The 15,635-nt window shown below is 44.3% G+C and overlaps 2 protein-coding genes across 2 annotated transcripts; both read left to right on the forward strand.

Annotated features, from left to right (window-relative positions):
- Positions 1 to 2,239: 2,239 nt before the first annotated feature.
- Positions 2,240 to 14,494, forward strand: LOC135214721 (protein shank-like). Its single transcript, XM_064249049.1, has 2 exons — positions 2,240 to 2,445; positions 2,898 to 14,494. The coding sequence occupies exon 2, from the start codon at positions 7,323 to 7,325 to the stop codon at positions 8,025 to 8,027; it is 705 nt and encodes a 234-aa protein (XP_064105119.1). The 5' UTR covers positions 2,240 to 2,445; positions 2,898 to 7,322; the 3' UTR covers positions 8,028 to 14,494.
- LOC135214536 (protein glass-like) lies at positions 2,972 to 3,559 on the forward strand. The gene has a single exon (XM_064248910.1). It carries the CDS (start codon positions 2,972 to 2,974, stop codon positions 3,557 to 3,559), a length of 588 nt encoding a protein of 195 aa, XP_064104980.1.
- Positions 14,495 to 15,635: the final 1,141 nt, after the last annotated feature.

Here is a 15,635-nt window from a genome sequence, read left to right on the forward strand (position 1 = left end):
TCACTAACATGAATTTACGTTAACAAACGAAATTGTATATGTGAACGAATGAATTCCGCGTGCGTACGATAACACTGGTGCGAAGCAATGGCTGAAGAAGAACGCATTTACGTAGAGCACGATGGGAGAGATGCTGACCAATAGGAGAGCAGGATCTTATGGCGGTGACTAGCATCAGGAACCAATGGGAGAGTGGGAGGATGGTGGAGAGTGTACTCAGTTGGCAGCACGCAAGTTTTAAAATTGTTCTCGGTGGTCCGGGTGAATCTTGGGACTTTACAGCAACAACCTTTCGTAACCTAAATTATTTTCGTATGTAGAGCCAGAAAAATCTTCGTATTTGCTTTCATAACTTGAATTTTTCGTAAGCTGGGACTTTCGTATGTCGAGGTACCACTGTATGTTGTGACAAATATGACAAAGTTCAAATAGGCTAATAGTGTTTGTTTCGTGGCTCACCTTACTGGAGTCATATGGTCGTAACGGGGCCCTGTGGTTGCAGGGGGTCCTATGGTTGTAAGGGGGTCCTATGGTCGTAAGTGGGGGTCCTGTGGTTGTAAGGGGGTCCTGTGATCTAAAGGGGGTGCCCGTTGTCATAAGGGATGTGGGGGTCACAAGGTCCTTTGACCCCTAAAGGAGGAACAGTGGTGACCTTTACCTATATGTTAATGAATTCGCCTCAGTATAGGAGGGTGTATCAAATCTGCGTATCCCCCCGGGGGTTGGGGTGGGGTCTTCCCTTACAGCGTAATAATATTTTGGTATGTCATCCGGCCTGGGGTCCCTCCAGTGGCGTTTGTTGTCGCGGGTGGATGATGCCCCAGATTCGGGGTACGCAATGGGTACAACTTGACTTTGACTGAGGTTAGGTAGAGATGATAATGGTCAGGTCAGGCTCTGGCACAATAGGAAAGGTTAGGAATGTCTATTTCAGTGTCTACCGATGCAGGAAGAGGAGGAGGAACCTGTTTCCGGTTGGCGGGAATTGGGAGTCAGGCCACTTACGGTCGGGTATTACGATAGGGACCATGTACGAACCTCTCGGTCTTTGTATAGGCATTATATGTACCGTTCGGCAAAGCTGGGAACCGGCCGTTCGACTATTAATGAGATGGTGTGACCGTTAACTACCTAACAACCATCATTGTGCTTACAGTCGACCCCCTCTATTCACAGACTTGTCTGTTTGCCTTTTTTTTATAGATTGTCTGTATACCTACTATTTGTGGAAAATTCGCCTATTCGCGGTATTTGAAATTGATAAATATTTGCTAATTGCTGCATTTTCATGTCATTTCCATGACCAAATGCACTTTTTGTGATAAAACTCTACAAATACGATAAAACTCTAAAAATATGATAAAACTCTAAAAATACGATAAAACTCTAAAAATACGATAAAACTCTAAAAATACGAAGGTACAGACATTTTTAGGTGTTTTTTGTGTTTCAACTATCAAAATAGACAGTTCTGAGCCTTATGAGAGTGGTTTTAATGATTCACAGATTTCAGCTACCCTCGAATAACAGGGGTCTGTCTACTGTAGATGTGCTTCGCTGCCCTCTGCCCTCCCCACCTACTGGACGGTAGTTACTGCCTAACCACCTGACTCTGGAGTTTTAATGTCCATGTTCCAGCTTTGCTGTAAGCAATTCCTATTGCAAAGGACCTAAGTTTGTATAGTTAGGAAAAATACAATTTACTCTTCAAAATTCTCATTTTTTCCAGGTTCCTTTTCTGGAGTCTTGGGACCTAGCCTAGTGTTCCTATGATTATGGGTTACAATTTCCACTGGCATATCCCATATCCTTTTTATTTCTATTTTCTGGTCTTGATTCCTATAAATTTATTTTCTCTTTCTTTTGCATGTACTCAGGTGTTCCATGGTATTGCAACATCAATAAGCACTTTAGGGGACCCCCTGTATTCGTGGTCTCTGCATTTGCACACTCATGCGGTCTCAGATTTCTCTCTGGAACATTTTTTCCCTTTACATTTGTTGGAAATTTACGTAATCGCTGTATTTTCATATGATAAATATCCACAAATTTCTGTTTTTTAACAATTTCATCACAAAATGCACTTTTTGTGATAAAACTAAAAAGAAAACCAGGTAAATAGATTTTAAGTGGGTTTTTCTTGAGTTTACACTAACAAAATAGGCCGTTTTCAGTGTTTTTATAGGGGATTCTAACTATTTGCGGGGGGGGGCCTCTTATGAAAACATTAATATACCTGTGTGCTAATGTAACCCAAATACACTTCCTGTGTATTCATAATGATCACTTTCTCTATCTTGCAGATAATTCGTGAAGCACCAAATGCAGACTTGGTGAGTGAGAGGTCCTTGGAAATTACAGTTATGGTACATAATTATTGAAAAGGAACTCCATTCCTTGGTCTTGTTGGGAACTTCTGAGGACCGTCGTTCATTTTATTTTGCTGTAAGTATTCAAAATATTATTTGTACGTTTATGAGTAATGTCGTTCATGTATGGTTTCCAGTTTAATTCTTGAGGTTAGGAACTTTCTAACTGTTTAGGCTTAGCTCTCTTGGCATCAGAATTGAAAAAACAAAGTGATTTGTTTCTACGAGGGTATGAACCTTCGTCTGTCATACGAGGGCACGGGCAGTCCCCAAGTTACGACAGAGACCCTTTCCTGATGTTTGTTGTCGGTGGAAATCCGGCGCAAGTCATGGATGGTTGTTGAATTGTCAACAACTTTGGCCTGACTAAATTTGTTGCTTACGATGTTTCATTTCTTTGGAGACAAATTATGTCCAGATGATCATTGCATTGTGATATTTGTTTTCCCTGAGGATGCTTAGTTTAAGAGTTGTTATGAACGGTGCTATTCAGAACATGTTGGTCTCAGATTGTTTGTTTTATTTCAGATTCTTCCAAATGGAGGAAATGTCCTTCGGATCCTAAGTAGGATTGAGTATTGTACATAGAACATCCTGTGGAAATGGAAGCTGAAGGATCATCATCATTGCTGCTACTCAAAGAAGAGAAGGAGGATCTGGAGGAGGGTCCAAATGAAAACACAGGGGAAGGCTCTTCGTTTGCAGACCCCTTCTTGGAAGTCAAGGCAGAACCAGAATTTTTTGACTATGGTGAATTTGATGTGAACTGTTCTTCCCAACCTAATATTAAGTGTGAAAATGACAGCTCTCCAAGCTGTGATGATGAGAGCGGAAAGGAAAAGATCTGTATTGGAGGAGAAAATGAACATTTGGGTAGAAGAAGTAAAACGGCAAGGAAGCGATTAACTTGTACTGAATGCCAAAGGACATTTTCAAAAATTTACGGGCTGAAATGCCACATGAGAACTCATACGGGAGAGAAACCATATACTTGCTCTACATGTCAAAGAAGTTTTTCTCATAAATGTTATTTGAAAAAACACATGAGAACTCATATGGGAGAGAAACCATATATTTCTGGTTCAAGTACTCTCAAACGTCACATGAGAACTCATACAGGAGAGAAACCTATACTTGCTCTGTATGCCAAAAAGTTTTTTCTAAATCAAGTGATCTCAAAATTCACATGAGAACTCATACAGGAGAGAAACCATATACTTGCTCTATATGTCAAAGAAGTTTTTCTCGTCAAGGTAATCTCAAAGTACACATGAGAACTCATACGGGAGAGAAACCATATACTTGCTCTACATGTCAAAGAAGTTTTTCTCATAAATGTTATTTGAAAAAACACATGAGAACTCATACGGGAGAGAAACCATATACTTGCTCTACATGTCAAAGAAGTTTTTCTGTTTCAAATGCTCTCAAATATCACATGAAAACTCATATGGATGAGAAACCATATACTTGTCCTATATGTCAAAGAATTGTTTATGGTTCAATTGCTCTCAAATATCACGTGAAAACTCATAGGGGAGAGAAACCATATACTTGTCCTATATGTCAAAGAAGTTTTTATGGTTCAAATCCTTTCAAATATCATATGCAAACTCATATGGGAGAGAAACCATAAAGTTGTCCTATGTGTCAAAGAAGTTTTTATGGTTCAAATCCTTTCAAATATCATATGCAAACTCATATGGGAGAGAAACCATAAAGTTGTCCTATGTGTCAAAGAAGTTTTTATGGTTCAAATGCTCTCAAATGTCACATGAGAGCTCATACGGGAGAGAAACCATATACTTGCTCTGTAGGTCAAAAAAGTTTTCTAATTCAAGTACTCTCAAATGTCACATGAGAACTCATAAGGAGAGAAACCATATACCAGTTCTACATGTCAACGGCGTCAATGACCTTCGATGTCAGGATGCCAGAAAACTTCCAATCATTCATTCATTCTACATGTCAAAGAAGTTTTTCTCATCAATGTGATTTCACAAAACACATGAGAACTCATATGGGAGAGAAATCATATACTTGCTCTACATGTCAAAGAAGTTTTTCTGGTTCAAGTACTCTCAAACATCTCATGAGAACTCATACGGGAGAGAAACCATATACTTGCTCTGTATGCCAAAAAGGTTTTTCTAATTCAAGTACTCTCAAATGTCACATGAGAACTCATATGGGAGAGAAACTATATACTTGCTCTGTATGTCAAAAAAGTTTTTCTGATTCAATTGCTGTCAATTATCACACGAAAACTTATACGGGAGAGAAACCAATGTATTCTGTCCTAATCTCATCCTGTCCGTCACCCTTACTAACCTTCTTTCCCTTAGTCTTCTTTTCCTCAGCCACTTTCTTATTCTTGTCTTCAGGTTTATCCTTACCCTGTGTCTTCCCCTTCTTTCCCTTACCTATCACAACCGAATCACCTTCTTCACTCGTACACTCATCCACTCGCTCTTTCGCTTCCTTTACCACTCCTGGCCCGTCACAAGACCCAGTAGGCCTACCTCCTACAGCTCCCTCTCCCACGAATCCCTTCATCATTTCCTGCATCATCTCTTGCACTGCATTCATCATTACCCCAAATTTTTCGTCCATTTTCTCAACCATTCTCTCTTCCGCTCCTTTCACCTCTTCTTTCATTTCCACTTTCGCACTCCTTAGCATTCCTCTCATTTCCTCTAACTCGCTCTTCAGCTCCTCACACTCTACCCTCAACCTCTCATTCTCCACTTCCAACCTTCCCTTTGCTTCCCTCGCCAACCGTAACTCCTCCTTCAGCCTCTCTGTCTCCTTCAACCCTTCCATCCTCACTTATCCACCAATCACACAACTCACTACCCAATTGCCCTGTAGCTGCCGCACCAACAGTCCCTGTTCGGGCGCCAAAAAATAATGTGGCGGGATCACAAGCTAAAATAAGAACAAGTGGCAAAAAATCCGCCCCCACACATTAACCTAAACGATCCACCTGCCAAAATGCACCCTCAGCCACACTTTCTTCTTTACACAACAAATACACGCAGGACAATTGACCTACACCTATACAAAAACAACACAAAACACACGTACTTACCAACACTCCAGATACTCCGGGCTATCCTGTGCTGTCCACTGGTTGAGGTCACAGAAATACCAACAACACAAAAAATCACATATAACAACAAAACACAACAAAAGACCACTGCACAAACAACACAACATCACAGGCACAACAACTCTAAGCGAAAAAAAAAAACACTAACTTAACAGCAACTATACAACAACAAAACAAAACACAAAACTCAACCAATTTCCAATGCCTCCAAATAACTGTCCGACACTACTAACTCTCACCAGCTCTCACCAAAGACTAACTTAAGACTGACCGAAAACTCTCACTCAAAACACAGACCTCTAACAGCAAACAGCCCAGAACCTATCGACAACCAATTCAGTCATTAACCATCCATACAGCAATTACACACACTCTCTCTCTCTCTCTCTCTCTCTCTCTCTCTCTCTCTCTCTCTCTCTCTCTCTCTCTCTCTCTCTCTCTCTCTCTCTCTCTCTCTCTCTCTCTCTCACACAGACGTTGTCAAATGGAACTTCATAACTCCTCCATAGCTCTGTCTGTCAAAAAAGTTATTATGATTCAAGTACCCTCAAATATCACATGAAAACTCATACAGGAGAGAAACCATATACTACTTGCTCTGTATGTCAGAAAAGTTTTTCTGTCTCAGGTACCCTCAAAAATCACATGAGAACTCATACGGGAGAGAAACCATATACTACTTGCTCTGTATGTCAAAAAAGTTTTTCTGTTTCAAGTAATCTCACAAAACACACGGAAATTCATACATGAGAGAAAGCATTCACTTGCCAAACAATCTCAAAAGACACAAAAATTTACACTAGATAGAAACTGTATATTGCTTGATCTCTGTCCAAGTAATTTTTATTAAATGCTTTTATATAACTGCTGTAATTTGAATATTGTTAAGAGAGAACTTAAGTAACATTTGTAAGTGAAAATTCGTTTGTCGTAATTGTGGACAAGAAAATGCTCTTTCTTCATCGGGGGGGCATCTTTTACTTTTGAACTCAGATAAGCGCAGCAAGTTGAAAATTATTATATTTGCTTTATGAGAAAATGGATTTTTGTTCCTACATGTTATACAAACCATCGGTCCTTTACATACAGAATTACTTTCAGCGCCAGCTGGAACTCGGTTGTAAGATTCTATAACAAGGTAGTTAGGCAGTAACTGCTTGTCCGATAATCAGGAGTCCTGCCCGACTGGACGTAAACATTCCACCTTTCCTTTCGACTGCCGTCATGGGCAGACGTTCTCTCTCTGCCCGCTTCTGTCGTGAGATCTCCAATTTCTTTCTTGTTTTTTCTTTTGTATATATTTGCGATTATTTGTATATTTGTGTGTTTGTATGGATAATATGCAAGCCCATGAATCAAATAAGCCTACTCACCCCTCATCTACATGGTGATTATGCCCTGGATTGGGGGCAGGAAATGTTGAGCTTTCCGCTCCAATGAAGATGTTGACCCTCACGCCCTCTGTGCGAGATGCCAAGAGCGGGAATGTAACAGAACCGATACCTGTGACACTTGTATCTCTTGGTCGGAGGAGCAGTGGGGAGGAGATACGAGGATAAGAAGAAGCCCTCCTTCCCCTTTGGGGGACATGTCTCTCTCTGCCTCTTCACTCGATCTATCGAGTGCAGAGGAAGGAGGGAGACACGCCGACCTGGAGTTGTACTCGGGAACTCCTTCCATTAACCTGACTTGCTTCTTCAGGTTTGTCTGCCTCCGCGGGTGGGGATCTGCAGCAGGTATGGCGAACGTTGAATCTTCCTGGCACTCCTACGATACGGGGACATCTTCACCATCTCGCAGCAGTCCCAGTAACCCGCGTAGCTGAGTCAAGGACAGCGACAATGCTCTTGACACCTGGTGTGCGGCACCACCACCACCTGTTCTATGCACAGTATATTACTTCTGTAACCCTTTCTGCTGTGGTGCAAGCACCAGTGCCACATACTTTGCAGGTGGATTATTTTCCACCTCCTCCTCCTCCTCCTCCAGGTTATGCTGTCCTCGCTCCTCCAGACTTCAAGTACCTGAAGAGCTCGCCTCTAGACTTCCCTCCTGTCTCTGTTGGCGTACCTGTCACCCCTGTTCCTGCCCGTGGAAGTGCTGCTGCTTCATCAGTTCCTCCTTCCCAGGTTGCGCTGGAGCCTGTTGCTTTGGCAGCCGCTGCAGCCCCGTCCTGGGTGGGGGATCTTTCTGCTGTCCTGAGGAAGTTGGCGAAGAGGAAGTCCAAGAAGAAGAGGAAGGTGTCGTCGTCGTCTTCTGCCGCCTCCTCCAGTTCTTCCGAGGCTCCCCAGCTGAAGAAGAAGAAGGTGATCTTGCCCCCCCTAGGAAGTCTCACTCAGGGACTTCTAAGGGCCTGTCGCATCATCCCGGTGAGACGGGTGGGCCTTCCACCGGTCCTCCCGTTCCCTCGGGAATGGGAGCTGCCTCTCCTTCCTCAGGGAAGAGAAAGGCGGGGGACCGTAGAGGTACCAGCTGTTGCTGGTACCTCTGCTCCCAGCTCTAGAGGTTCCACCTCTGGACCGGGAACCATCTCTGGTTCTCGCTAGCGAGTTTCTCCGAGTGTATGGCCACCTGCCAGTGACCATGCAGCCAGAGTCCAGGGTGCTGTGCACGCTCACCGCCAGGACTCCAGCGTGGGTGATCATTCATGCAACGATCATCCGGTACCCAGGGTTGACGTGACGAGAGCGTATGTGCCCGGTTCAGTCCTAGGACCCGAGAGGTCATGTGCTCAAGTGGTTAGAGGAGATCACGGGGTCTGATGAGGTTCTTTCTTCTGAAGGAAGAGTGTCTCGGGAGGGGCTCGGCCTGGATGGACCTGATGGTCAATCACCTCAGGACGTAGTCACCCCCGAGATACAGAGGTCATTTGCAGAGGTCATCGCTCTAATCCGTTGGCACAATGACCTCGGGGAAGGATCGTGGTTGCCCCCTCTGACCGTCCATCAAGGTTAGAGTCATTCTGGGGTCCAAAAAAGGAACCCAGAGCATCCGTAGGGCTTCCTTGGTCTTCCTTGGCTGTCTGTGCTGGACCAGATGAATGCTCTTGTCTCAGGACAAGAAGCCTCGCTTAGGTCCGGCAGGTCAGACAAGTTGCTCCCCCCTCCTCTGCCTTTGTCGACCAAACGGGTTGACCTGGAGTTAGCCAGCCTAACTCTGGGCTTGTCTCTGCAACACCTGCTGTCGGAGAACCTCTGGTTCACGCACCAAGAGGCAGGGGCCCTGGATTCTACCGCTATGGCAGCCTTCCAGGCCATCTCCTGGCTGGATCTGTGGTCCCTCACAGTATCCAGGGTCACAGCTTCTTCAGGACCTGTAGCTCCTGGAGAAGACTCAGCTTTTGGGAGACTTTGTCAGTCTGGAGGTAGGGCTATCTCCTACCTGGCCCACCAGACTGCTAACCTATGGGCCAACCTGGTGCTGAGGAGGAGGGACGCTGTCCTGAATCGGGTAACCAGGGTGGCTGGTCACAAGTTGGCGATGGGTCTAAGGAATGGACCTATGCTGGGTTCCTCCTCTCTCTTCCCTAGAGAGATGGTGGATGCTGCGGTGGAGAAACAGAGAGCTGAAGACAGCAACCATACCAGGCAGTTACGAAGATGTCTGGGCCGTCTCGTTCAACTGCAGCTAAGCCTCGGAGCTTAGCTAGCTCTTCCTCTGCCCCTAAGACTTCGGTACCGTTGAAGGGCTGCGTGGAAAGACTCAGCCTTCCTCCTTTGCTTCAAGAGGTGAGCGTCAGCCCCCTCCTCTGCAAAATAAGGGGTAAGCGAAAGGGGGGTGCCTGGTGAGCCATTGGGCAACATGGCAGCGCTACGGAGCAGAGACCTGGGTAGTAGATGTCCTTCGGGAGGGATATCTTCTCCAATTCGAGTTGAGGCCACCCCTCACTTCCTGCCCAGTCCATCATCAGACATATGTTCCCGTCTCTGCCAAGGACATAGCACTCAAGGAAGAGGTGCAAACGATGCTGAGCAAGGGAGCTGTAGAAATCATGTGAGAACTGTCACTGGGGTTCTACAGCCGACTTTTCCTGGTGGAGAGAGTACGGAGGGCTGGAAACTTGATAGATCTCTCTCTGAACTGATCGTTCGCCAGACTCATGATGGAAATGACACGTTCCGTGGTCAATTCTGTCAGGGAGAACGATTTCATGCTTTCGGTGGACCTGAAGGATGCATATTTTCAAGTACCCATCTATCGGTCCTCCAGGAAGTACCTCCGCTTTATCCTCGACGGGACGGTGTTCCAATTCAGGGTCCTTTGTTTCGGACTCTCAACCGCCCCTCAGGTGTTCACGCGAGTGTTCACTCTGGTGTCGGCTTGGGGCCATTCGGTCAGGATACGTCTTTTCAGGTATCTCGATAATTGGCTGGTCCTGGCAATCTGTCGTTCGCAGTTGCTGCTGGACAGAGATTGCCTTCTTGGCTTTTGTGGCGATCTAGGGATCGTGATAAATTTCGAGAAGTCGGATCTCGAGCACAAGCAGAGAATAAAGTACCGGGGCATGCTGATCGATACGGTAGCAGCATGAGTTTTCCCCACAGACTTGCTGATCAGCAGGTTCAGGGAGGCAGCTCGTCGGTTTCTGTCACTACAGGAACAGCCAGTTCAGCTTTGGCAGGTCGTGATCGGTCATCTGTTGTCATTAGAGAAGCTAGTCCCTCATGGGCGTCTTCACCTATGGTCTCTGCAATGGAGACTGAAGGAGTGTTCGTCACAGGCACGGGACCCGTAATCCTTTCTGGTTCCTCTCACGGAGGAAGTAAGGGAGGATTTAACCCGGTGGCTGGACAACAGGAACCTCTTAATAGGAGTGCAGTTGCGCACACCCCCTCCGGAGATGCTTCTGTTCTCAGATGCATCGACTAAGGGTTGGGGCGCACACCTGGAGGAGTTGCTGGTTTCAGGTGTGTGGAATTGACACGACAAGCACCTTCACATCAACGTTCTGGAACTCAAGGCAGCGTTTCTCGCACCCCAAGAATTTCGGGAACGGTTGATGGGACTCACTGTGGTGTTGATGAGTGACAACATCACGGTAGTGGCGTACGTCAACAAACGGGGGATTAGTGTCCCTCCCGTTGCATCAGTTGACGATGCAGGTGCACGAGTGGGCAGTGGCTCACTAGTAGAGCTGTCAGTCAGGTACATTCCAGGCAAGAGGAATGTAGTGGCAGACAGGCTCAGCTGCCAGAATTAGGTGATTGGGACAGAATGGTCTCTATACCCAGACGTGGCAGATAGGCTGTTTGACTTGTAGGGGCGTCCAGTGGTGGGTCTGTTCGCCACCCGGCACAACAGAAAACTCAAGATTTTCTTCTCCGTCGTGCCAGACCCATGGGCAGCTGCAGAGGACGCGTTCCAACACCTGTGGGACAACCTCCAAGTGTACGCTTTTCCCCCATTCTGTCTGATCCGCAAGTTGATCAGCAGGGCGCTGGTCACCAGCAACCTTCGGATGATTCTGGTGGCACCCAAATGGCCTCAGGCTGTTCGGTATCCGGACCTGCTGGCTCTTCTCTCGGAGGCGCCATAAGAGATTCCCCCATGGCACAACCTGCTGTGTCAACTGCTTGTGGAACGGTACCACCAGGCAGTACATTCCCTGTGTCTTCACGGCTGGCAGTTATCCACCATCTCTTGCAAGCGAGAGGCTTTTCTCGCTGAGCAGCAACAGAGATGGCAGGATACCTAAGACAGTCCTCTGCAGCAGTATATCAGGGAAAGTGGCCCGTCTTCTGTGGTTGGTGTCGTAGATGGGGTCTCTCTCTGCTCAGAGCCATTCTTCAGCAGGTAGCGGATTTCCTAGTCTTTCTTCGCTGAGAGGAGCTCTTCTTTGTCTCTGCAGTTAAAGGATATAGAGCTGCTTTGGCTTAGTCCTTAAGCTGCGAGGGGTGGATATTTCCTCTTCCTTGGAAGAGGAAAATATGAGGAGCTTTGAGCGGTCTTGTCCACCCAGAGAACTCAAGCCCCCTGGGTGGGACATGACTCTCGTCTTAAGGAGTTTGACTCGTAGACCCTACAAGCCTCTCCTTGAGTCGTCAGACAGGGATCTGACGCTCAAGACCATCTTTCTGCTGGCCCCGGCATCGGCGAAGAGAGTAGGGGAACTTCATGGTCTCTCGTTTAATGTTAGCCACTCAAGAGGATGGGGATTAGTTATGCTCGATTTCGTCCCGGTTTTTGTAGCGAAGACTCAGAATCCCTCGGTCCCTGACGTCAGGTTCGAGTCCTTCATGATCCCCTCTCTAGAGGACTTTACTGGTAATGATATAGAAGAGATGCTACTTTGTCCTTTTAGAATGCTACGGCATTATCTGAAGAGAACTTGCCATCTCAGGTCTGAGTGTCAACGCCTCTTCATCAGCACCGGGGTAACCAAGAATGAAGTGCCCAAGAACACTATTTCTTTCTGGCTTCATGAGGTGATCAGGAAAGCGTACGACTCCAAGAGGAATGCCGACACCAGTACCTTTCGTCCTAGAGCCCACGAAGTTAGAGGTATTGGTCCAACCCTTGCATTCCGCAAGAACTTGTCAGTTGCACAGGTGCTGAAGGCAGGGGTGTGGTCCAACCAGACCACCTCCACCTCCTTCTACCTTCGGGATATTGCCCACAGGTCCTTGGACACTTTTTCCTTGGGACCTGTGGTGGCTGATCAACAAGTTGTGTAGCTTACCCAGCTCCTCTAACGGGACAAGGTTGCATCCATTCCTTGTGGTAACCATATGAATGGAGAGTGAATGAGAGTGTGACTTGCTTCTCTTCCTTCTTCTCTCTTCCTGCAGGCAGAGAGTGTCGGTCGTTACATGCTGGAAAGGGCGATGATGCAGGTAAGCTCATGCTGGAAAGGGCGATGATGCAGGTAAGCTATGTGACTGAGCTCCCTTTCATTGGATAGAAGCAGGTATCCGTCCCTTCCCTAGCAAGGGAGGAAGTGGACAGCAGTAAGAGACAAACCCAATGCTATATATTTGGCCTCTTACATACGACTATAAGTACTTGTTTGCTATTCATAAGAGGTACACATGCCTCCCTCTTATGATTAGCAATTGGTCTTGCAGTGATCTCACTCTGATCATTTGGACAATGATCAGAGGCAAGGATCGCCCCCTTGCTCTTACGACCAGGGAGAGAGCCTTGGTTGGGTGAACACCAGTCTGTTCACAAGACTCAGATTCCTCCCACCAATCAGTGAGTCTTCCTTATGTAAAGGACCGATGGTTTGTATAACGTGTAGGAACAAATCACAATTTTTGAAAGTAAATTGTATTTTTCCTAACTATACAAACCTGAGGTCCTTTACATATAGGCCCACCTCATGCCACCCCTCAATCTGTTCCTGGGCCTAAAGCAAAGTGGAATGTTTACATCCAGTCTGGCGGGACTCCCGGCTATCAGACAAGCAGGTACGTACTGTCTAACTATCTTGTTATGGAATCTTATGAACGAGTTCCAGCTGGCGCTGAAAGTAATTCCTTATGTAAGGGACCTCAGGTTTGTATAGTTAGGAAAAATACAGTTTACTTTCAAAAATTGTAATTTTTGTTATATTCATAAGATTATTGGTTAATAACCACTGGTTCTTAGATACAACACTGAATCACTTTACTATTTTAATGTCATGTTGGTATTTTTACAATTTCAAATGTTTTAGGCAACTGATTGTCCAGTTGAGACCAATTCATTTGTCAGTGTTATCAATAAATCTGTTGAGGGAACACTGAGAAAGAAGGAGAGTTCTAGCTTACTGTTTCTGATCACAAGGACAATTTTTTTTTTTTGACATTATGAATTTATTTTTGCTGACAGAACCCTGGTTTTGGTCTCAGTAGTAGTTTTGTGAAAGCAATGTAATTTAACTTTCCAGTGACTGACATGTTTATGCAATTTGTGTCTGGTATTTTGTTCATAAACAGCAGGAAAATCAGGTAGTATTATTTTTCCTTAAACAGACATATTTGGTTTTCAGAGATATTAAGATAAAATACAATGGGCTTCAAAAGGTTTTGGTTCTTCAAAGATGTCCAGGCCCAGCGTCAGTGGCGATTCTAGGGGGGGGCAGCTGCCCTCCCAGATTTTGGCCATGCCCCTGGCTTGCCCCACCACTTTTTCAATGAAGTATATATATAAAATTAATCATTATTGAATATAACAATAGCCACTAACTAGTCACACAGCATGATTTGGTTATACGTATTGCTAATACTCATATTAAGTGAATCAGTAAATATACAGGAAATGTCAAACTGAACCTTTTCAGAATTGTCATGACATGCCCCATGTATATCTGTTCATTTCATATAGTTACTTCCTTTCTTTATTTGGTTCAAATGTGTATTATATTTATACATATTATCCATTCTTCAAGGTTTGCGTATTGTTTGGAAGTGTATATAGTTTTGAATGTTAAATTTTCATATATCATGCAAGTCAGGTTAAATATCAGATGGATGCTTTACAGTTGTTTTGCTTAGGAATCAAACAAAATTCTATATGAACCTTTACCTTTAGTGAAATTCATTCCTCCATGAGTTTCAAAATATTTCCAAAATTGTAATTATTTTTAGTCACCTTTCCTATGATGCCCACCCAACAATTATCTTTGCCCAAGAGTTGGCCCCCCACTTTTTGAGGGGTAGAATTGCCACTGCCCAGCGTCCTGCCACGAAATATAGGTTCATAGAAAGGGACTTAAGACAGTGACTAGGACCCACAAAAAAGTGAAGTATATCTTAGGTTTTACACTGAGCTGATTGATTGACAGCTCTCCTAGGGCTGGCCCCGAAGGATTAGATTTGTTTACGTGACTAGGAACCAATTGGTTTCTTAGCAACAGGACCTACAGCTCATTGTGTGATCCGAACGACATTATATCAAGAAATGAATTTGTGGTAACCAGAAATAAATTCTGCTGATCAGCCGCTGGAAGCTACCTCAGGCTACCAGATTGATAGTTGAATACGTGACCCCCACTCATCCAGTGAGGAACAGAATAGAGCCCACAGGATTGAGCAATAGATGTGGACCCAAAATTTACGTCAGAATGAAATTCATATCGGAATCTCTCGTCGTATTTTAGTGTAAAGTTGAAAGTTCTGAATGTTAGGGTTCTAAAACTGAAGTTCACCTCCAGATGCAGTTTGTGAAACTGGAAACAGTCTTCTTTCTGTCCTCGTGTGCCACCAGAGGCTGTGTATAAGTCGTCAACAATCCCCGAGGACTTCGTTCGGTGTTTTTCTTCTCTGAACTGGATGCTGTTAGGATGTGGCATCTGGTGGCTGTTTGTTTAATGAGAGCATTTCTTCACTTTGACGTCATCCAGTTGGTTAATGTTTGCTAATGTTGTCCTAAACAGCTTGATAGTTTTGTCTAGAAATGATTATAGCTTGAAACTATGTTACTGACATTTTTTTCTTACTGATATAGTTTATTATATGACTTTTCTGCTGATTGTAAATTCTGTAGGTGTTCCAAACATACCAAGGACAATCTTGGACATGAATGAAATTGAGGTAAACCTGCGTTATATTCAAAACTAAACAAGTTGTCAGATTTCTTTTCAAGTCCATTTCTCTCGCTTGGAATGAAGTGTATTTTTGTAGAACTCAGGTACAGTCCATTTTGTAACTTTATCAGATGTGTTAAGGAGGTCTTTCAGCTTTGCCGTGCAACCTAATTTTTGTAGAGAATGCATAAAATAGATAGCGAGTCCCATTTTTATGAAGATAGAAACTCCAGAAAGCTAAATAATCAGTTGTAGATCTTCTGTCGGAGCTGCTTCGAGAATAGAAATGCCTTGATGAACAGAAGGCATCACACTGTTAAGATGCTTAAATCACCCAAATAGAAATGTGCTTTTTATATTTCTTTCTTTGTTTAACAAGTAACCTTTACATGTTACCAAACAGATTGATTATCAGGGAATATTTCTCAATATTCTGTGAGTTATATTTCTATGAATTTGATCTGATTTTTTACACCTTTGTATATGTTTCTTAGACTCAGGAATTAGGTAATGATGCATTTATCTTTGTGAGAATGTACTATGAATGCAAGTCACTGACTCTAAGGTCTTTTTAGTTTACATATATAACATTTCCCCTCGTAAGACATTCAAGTTTTGTGTACACTTTTTATATTGAGGTTATTGA

The sequence above is a fragment of the Macrobrachium nipponense genome, chromosome 46 (assembly GCF_015104395.2).
Source record: "Macrobrachium nipponense isolate FS-2020 chromosome 46, ASM1510439v2, whole genome shotgun sequence".
In the NCBI taxonomy this organism is placed as follows: domain Eukaryota; kingdom Metazoa; phylum Arthropoda; class Malacostraca; order Decapoda; family Palaemonidae; genus Macrobrachium; species Macrobrachium nipponense.

Excerpts from the sequence above, each read along its gene's own strand:
- LOC135214536 (XM_064248910.1), top strand. The coding sequence starts at position 2,972 with ATGGAAGCTGAAGGATCATCATCATTGCTGCTACTCAAAGAAGAGAAG.
- LOC135214721 (XM_064249049.1), top strand. The coding sequence starts at position 7,323 with ATGCTCTTGACACCTGGTGTGCGGCACCACCACCACCTGTTCTATGCA.